Below are 7040 nucleotides of genomic sequence, written 5' to 3'. Positions count from 1 at the left end.
GTCTGGGAGGTGGACTGCCTTCTGGGACTGGCCACCGGTGGCCCATCTGGGAGGTGGACTGCCTTCTGGGACTGGCCACCGGATGTCTGGGAGGTGGACGGCCTTCTGGGACTGGCCACTGCAAGTCTGGGAGGTGGACTGCCTTCTGGGACTGGCCACTGCAAGTCTGGGAGGTGGACTGCCTTCTGGGTGCTGCACCAGGTGCCCTGGCCAGCTCTGTGGCCAGTGCTGGCATGTTCTCTTTTCACCCAGACTTTGGTTGTTCACTACTTATTTTTAACTGATGCTATTATGCACAGGGCCTTAATCCAAAGGAACTGCATGTGCCTTTTACATGGGACAAGATGGCAAGGGAAATTAAGGGATTTTTCATATTCAGCCACACCGGTGTCCAGGAGGCAGTCTAGTCAGTTTCTCCCTCCCACTGGCCTGCCAAGGAGGTGGTTCTGGCCCAGACCCTCTCAGGCATTTCATCACAAATTTGCCTTTTAAAGGAGGTCCCCATCGTCTCCTTACATCTCCCAGCCTTGTGTGGTTGGCAGAGGAGATTCAAGAACAATACCTGAGGATTGGCTGGATCCACTTCGTTCCTCTGCTTCCCCTGGGGGAGCAGCCTTCTCTTTCTGGCTGAATTACCTGCGGCTCACACTGGAGCCTCCCCAGGCTCAGGCCGACTGACCCTCCTCCAGGGCTCCCCAGGCTCAGGCCGACTGACCCTCCAGGGCTCCCCAGGCTCAGGCCGACTGGCCCTCCAGGGCTCCCCAGGCTCAGGCCGACTGACCCTCCAGGGCTCCCCAGGCTCAGGCCGACTGGCCCTCCTCCAGGACTCCCCAGGCTCAGGCCGACTGACCCTCCAGGGCTCCCCAGGCTCAGGCCGACTGGCCCTCCAGGGCTTCCCAGGCTCAGGCCGACTGACCCTCCAGGGCTTCCCAGGCTCAGGCCGACTGACCCTCCAGGGCTTCCCAGGCCATTCCTCCTTGTCACCACAGTCATGCTATGCTGGTGGAGTCAGGTTTTGCAACTGTTTCCACTGGCCCTCAGGCCAGTAGCCACTTACGTGGGAGGGATTTGGCGCTGGCTGTTTCCTCCTGTCTGGAGAAGCCTCTGCATTTGACTAACCCTGTCTGTCCTCTTCTGTTCTGCTGCTGCTTTAGAGTCAAAGTCTGGGAAGCCCTCAGGTGACCTGGTACAGATGGCCCTGGGGATGGTCTGGGCACCCTGCCATTCCCTTCTGCATAGTTAGTCCTACAGTGGACCATACCTCATCCAGAATTTGGTCCATCCAAGGCTCGTCAGTGGTCCCAAAAAGAACAGATAAAAGCAGCTTTCTCTTTCCAGGGCAGAGCCATTGCCTCTGTCAGTTAAAAAGTAAAGCACTGAAGTGCAGAGGCTCATTATGTCGCTTTAACATTAAAGGGAAACATTTAACTTAATTCACTGGACCCCGGGAAGTGTGTGGTTAGAAAGGGCAGGGCACTCCAGGGCCTTCAGAGCAGAAGTCCTATCTCTTTTAATCTAATAAAGCTTGATCTGCGAACCAAGACATTGCAGAGAATGCCATGGTTATGTTCAGATGATCACCAGGGACAGACAGACAGCAGGCTCTTTTCTGTACCCCCTGGTCTAAAAGTCCTGAGAGCCGCGGACAGCACCAGGGAAGCTGTGATGGTATAATCAGGAGGCGTGAAAAACAACAACAACAAAGTCACAGAAGTTTCTGCCTCCTGTAGGATGAGAAGTGATTATTTGGATACTTTAGAGGCAATGTCAGTAGTGAAAAGCACAATTTGATAGGTATTCAGAGAGCAGCAAGGGAGTGTTAGAGAAAAAGTAAAAACAGCTCATTGATACTGATTCAGAGGAAGGGCAAGAATGAAAGAAGAAAGTAAAAGTAAAAAATAGAACAGCTCAGCACCCGTAGCTCAGTGGTTACAGCGCCAGCCACGTACACCAAGGGTGGTGGGTTCAATACACCCTGGGCCAGCTAAACGACAATGACAACTGCAACAACAAAAAATAGCTGGGCGTTGTGACAGACACCTGTAGTCCCAGCTACGAGTTGCTTAAGCCTAAGAGTTGGAGGTTGCTGTGAGCTGTGACACCACGGTACTCTACCCAGGGCCACATAGCGAGACTCTGTCTCAAAAAAAAAAAAAAAAAAGTAAAAAAGGAAGATAGAAAGTTGAAGAAAAGAAGCAGATTATGGTAAAATAAGGAAGGGTGAAGAGTGCAGGGAGAATAATAAGGCTGTGACCAGCCCTCCTTGGGGCCAAGGATTCAACGCTGGCACCAGCCATTTGTCTAACCCTCGGCAGTCACCTTTAACACTGGTGCTGACCACCCACCCGACTTGGTGTGGGCCACACTGGGGAAGTCCTTGAGTGTGTCTTGCACTGTTGTAAAATCCAGGCAGTACACGTGGCAGGCCCAAAATGCAGAGATTAAACCTTCACTTCAATTTAAAGAAAGCTTTTTTATTGGGTTAAAATAAACGTTTTTCTTTAAAACATATCCATATTTAAGTGTCACATTGAAATTCCCTAAATTAATTCATACTTTAACGTATTGTTTCTCAAAAGCCTGGTAGAACAATTACTTTTGCACGTGTCTGTACGCGATCCCTCCTGCTCGACAGTGTGTAAGGACGTCCTACCATGTGGCCCTAGTTCACGGCCACACTGCAAAACACAAAAGCAAAAACAAAACGTTTTTTGAGATACAGAGAACCAAGATTTTCAAAGTTAAAAATAGGCTTTGTATTTATATACCTAGCACTATACTTTCTCAAGCTACCCGAATATTTATATGATTTCCCCCCATTTCTATCAGTTCAAGGTGATAATCTCTAAAAGATAACTGGCGTCCAGCGTGGTAGGGAGACAGTCCCTGAAGTATGCTAAGCTGGCTGTTTCATTTCTCCAAATATTAGTGTTTGGAAAAACTGAAGAATAGAAATCTCAGATATGGTTCTGCCCTTCTTCCTCAAGGTCCTGTGAAAGGGGAAGTAAATTCTCTCAGAAATAAGAAAACCTCTTAGCTAATAAAAATCTTGCTTAGGCTGTGAAACTGAGCATTCTTCTGGTATCTGTACAACACTTAGCTTGCATGTAGACCAAAAAAGTTGTTCATTGTCATATTTAAAATGATTACCCAGCATTCTCTGCAGCATCTGCCAACTTCTAAGGGCTTATATTTGTTTCATAAATTGATTTTAGGGAAAATAAACACATACACCTTTACTTAACAAATAGGGAAGAAATAATCATGTGAAATTAGATAGAAAAATGGGTTAGCAGGCCTTAGTTCTAAGTAGTAGTAAGGAAATAAAATCTTGACATAAAATAGTCCACTGAAGCTGTTCACTAAAGCTGTTCACTAAATGCGTTCACTAAATATTTTCTCTCACTTGCCCAATACATAAGAATGAAAATCTTAGTGTATTCAAGGTGTTCAAGAACAGGCTGAGTAGAGGCAAATGTTGATGTGTTTCCTTCCGAATGCTGCACCTACATTGCAATGCACATTGCGTAGTTTTTTTGTTTGTTTGTTTGTTTTTTGAGACAGAGCCTTAAGCTGTCCCCCTGGGTAGAGTGCCATGGCTTCATAGCTTACAGCAACCTCCAACTCCTGGGCTTAAGCAATTCTCTTGCCTGAGCCTCCCAAGTAGCTGGGACCACAGGCACCCACCACAATGGTCGGCTATTTTATGGTTGTAGTTGTCATTATTGTTTGGCAGGCCCTGGGCTGGATTTGAACCTGCCAGCTATGGTACATGTGGCTGGTGCCTTAGCCACTTGAACTACAGGCTCCGAGCCCACGCCCACTGGGGAGTTTTGTTATTCTTTGGAGTATCTGTTTCCTTATTTCGTATATGTGGGATGCTATAAAGGTCATTAGCTTAAGGGATAATTAATTGTGTATTATAAACATAAAATGCCATAGCTTCCACTCTCTAAGACTGTCTCTCCTCACTCATTCTAAAATAGTAGCCAGTTCACTCTCATGCAGAAGGGACCTCGGAGCCCTCAGAGTCTCTACGGAGAGACTGCAATCTGTGTCTCAATGGTTGAGGGCAGTTTGGGAGGGAGAGTGCACAGACTCAGACATACAGTCTACAACAGTCTTTAAAATGTTTCTGGGGATGTCGGGTTGAGTGTGCGAGGGGAAAGTAGCCTGATTCTTTCTGAGTTAGCTGAGGGTTGGCCCCGAGGAGCGTCGGGGCAGCACTGTCTGCAGCCCTCCTTCAACCCCTGCCTCTGTGGGGCCCTCGCTCTCTCCTGCCCACCTCTCTGCCCCTCCATTGCTCCTGATTAATTTTCACATTTGCTACTCTCAGCACAAATCTTTCAACTCTTTCCCCTGTTGTTTTGTAGTTTTTTAAATCACCTTATAAATAATTTGAAATAGAATTCATTTATATTTTCTGAATAATCAGCATTTTAAAATGTTGACCAAATTGCAGTTTGAAGACCTACAACCTCCTTTGCGGATATAATCTGTTAAAGTGAGGGCCTTCTTTATCCTACAGTATTGCTCATGTATTATAATAGTCTGTGACTGTTACTATGTACCCAGCTATGTGTATGGTGTAGAAACCATTCTATGCACTTAACATTTTCCATGAAATTTATCAGTACAAGATACATATATTCCTGCAGTTTGTGTACAAATACGCATGTGCATCCCTATCACATAGACCCTAATTAGGAGCATCCACCTTAGTGAAATGTCAGGATCTTGGCGCTGCTGGGAACAGCAGGAAGCTTTGCCCCACTCCCACTGGGAAAGGCCGCTTCCTCCTGTCAGTAGCGCAGCTGGGATGGGGGCGGGGCACGAGGGCAAGGTTTTGTATTTATCTAAATGGAATGACTTTGAAAGTTGAGTTTTATGGCTCTCATAGTTGTCTGCAAACTAAAATGGGGCAAAGGAAGCTGTCCCCATCCCAGACTCACCTGCCTGGTATCTCTTCTGTAGTGGATAGTAGTTTGATTTGGTTTTATAGTGGCTGCAAAGGAAAGGTGTTTTCAAAGGACTTTCATGATTACGTTTCTTCGTAGTAGAGGAAAACCACCGTGGGATGAACAGAGGATGAGTGTGGTATACATTTTGATTAAAACTGAAAACTACCCCCTGAAGTAAGAGCTTAGGACAGGAATTGGACGGTGTTTCTTTCCAGGAGACTTCGCCAGCGTCAGTTCTCCCGACACCCCACCCGCAGGCCATTTCAGGACCAGGCAGGCCTCACTCTGGGCCTTCCCGGCTGGGGACCGTGGTGCGCCCGCTGGCTGGTGGCACTGCCTGCTATTTTGAAACCCTGCAGGGGAATAGTAACAGAAACCTAGGAGGGGGGAGGTGAGGGTGCAAGCTTCTCCGGACAGCTCTTTCCTCCGCAGTTTCTGTTCCCGGTCCTGGCTGGGCTCAGGGAGGGCAGATCCACCAGGGCTTGGAAGGGCTGCAGACAGCTGCGCAAGGCGGTCATGGGGCCAAGATTAGGAGGAAGAGCGCTCCGTTCCTCAAGAAAGACCACCCCAAGCAAGAAGAAAGAAAGCGAGGGCACCGGAGGCGGGAGGGAGGAGGACAGCACCGCCGCAGGTGCGGAGCGGCGCCGCTCAGTTTGCCGCGTTTCCACACAGCGGCGCTGGAGCACGTCCGAATGCAGCAAAACGAGTTGACGCGGCCCGGCGCGCTCAGCCAGTGGCGTCCTCTCGGCCCTGGCTTCCTCGCGGCAGGGTCGGCAGTGGGGGGCGGCCAAGCTCTGGGAAAGTTGCTGGCATCCCGGACGCTTCGGCCAGGCTGTGTTCAATGCACGGGATGGAGGGTGCACGCGAAAGGGGGGACGCGCTCCCGAGGCTCCTGGGCCTGCCCCGCCAGCCGCGGGCCTCCCACTGCGTTCCCTGCCCGTGGGGAGCGCGCCAGACAGCGTCTCTCTTTGGGGACAAGCTTGATGGTGGAAGGAGGGAGGTCCTATCTGTCACCTGCATCTCTCGCATCTGGTCCCTCCAAGCCCTTCTTGTTACTCCCCCACCCCCATCCGCACCCCCAGGCCCTCGAGGGTCTTTGCTGTCGGTGTTCCAAGTTAGTCAAGAAAAGCAGATGGAAAAACCCGACGGGAGCCCCTCAGAAGGGCTGGGCCCTGCCGCCGAGCAGATGCGGTGAAGAGGCGCCCCGGGCCCCGCGCCCCTCTGCCCCGGCCTCCCCGTCCAGTTCACCTCCCTCGCGCCGCGCTCCCTGCGCACCGTGGGCGCAACCTTCGGAGGGGCCGTGAGCGCCCTCAGCTCCCCAGCGCGCCCACCCCAGCCCCTCATCCACCCGGTCCCGGACGCGCGGCCCCCGCCTCCGCCCTGCACCCTCCCCGCCCCGGGCCCCTGCCCCACCTGGCGCCGGGCCTGCGGAGGAGGGGGCGGGCGGGGGAGGAGCCGGCGGGGCCGGGGGCGGGAGCGCGGAGCGGCGCCCTGAACGCTCCCGGTCTCTAGGTGGTGCCAGATCTGGGGCCTAGGCTTCTCCCTCCCTGAGGTTTTTTTGGTTTTTTCCTTGCTTGGATCTCTTTGGTTAGGCCGTACGTGGCGCGGCAAGGAGTTAAAAAGAATAAAATAAAATAAAACAGAAAAGGGAGAAAACACACCCAGACCCTGGGCTTGTCGGAGCCGCCGGGGGAGGGGGCGGAGGAGGCTGAGCGAGGCAGAGTCGCCCAGCGGCGGCTCGAGAGTGGCGCGCGGAGGAGCGGCCGCCGGCGCCGGGCTCGCCTTTCTGCTGCTGCTCCTTCCTCACCACCCATTTCTGTTCATTTTTCCTCTTTTGTTCCTTTAAATTTCCTGGAGGGGAGAGGGGAGCGGGAACCCGAAAGAGAGAGAGAGAAAGGGACAGAACAAAATATTAAAAAGCCCCAAAGACACAGCAAGAGCCCGCGCGGTGACCGATGGCTTCGCTGTACCAGAGGTTCACGGGCAAGATCAACACCTCGCGGTCCTTCCCGGCGCCCCCGGAGGCCAGCCACCTCCTGGGCGGCCAGGGGCCCGAGGAGGACGGCGGCGCCGGGGCCA

At 52.0% G+C, this 7040-nt stretch overlaps 1 protein-coding gene across 2 annotated transcripts in view; it reads left to right on the top strand.

Annotated features, from left to right (window-relative positions):
* The window catches only part of DPP6 (dipeptidyl peptidase like 6), a 928521-nt gene that overhangs the window by 165941 nt on the left and 755540 nt on the right, over nucleotides 1-7040 (top strand). Inside the window, exon 1 of one of the 2 annotated variants that reach the window (XM_012806527.2) lies at nucleotides 6917-7030. The exons of the other annotated variant lie outside the window; for it this stretch is intronic. Coding sequence (XP_012661981.1) covers nucleotides 6917-7030 — 114 coding nt within the window. Of the gene's footprint in view, nucleotides 1-6916; nucleotides 7031-7040 lie in introns of those variants that run through there. 2 annotated transcript variants of the gene reach the window in all.

This window comes from Otolemur garnettii, unplaced genomic scaffold (genome assembly GCF_000181295.1).
Source record: "Otolemur garnettii isolate 467f Iridium unplaced genomic scaffold, OtoGar3 scaffold00053, whole genome shotgun sequence".
Taxonomy (NCBI): domain Eukaryota; kingdom Metazoa; phylum Chordata; class Mammalia; order Primates; family Galagidae; genus Otolemur; species Otolemur garnettii.
Note: the sequence above shows the minus strand (reverse complement) of the source record. Positions and strands in the feature narration are given on the sequence as shown.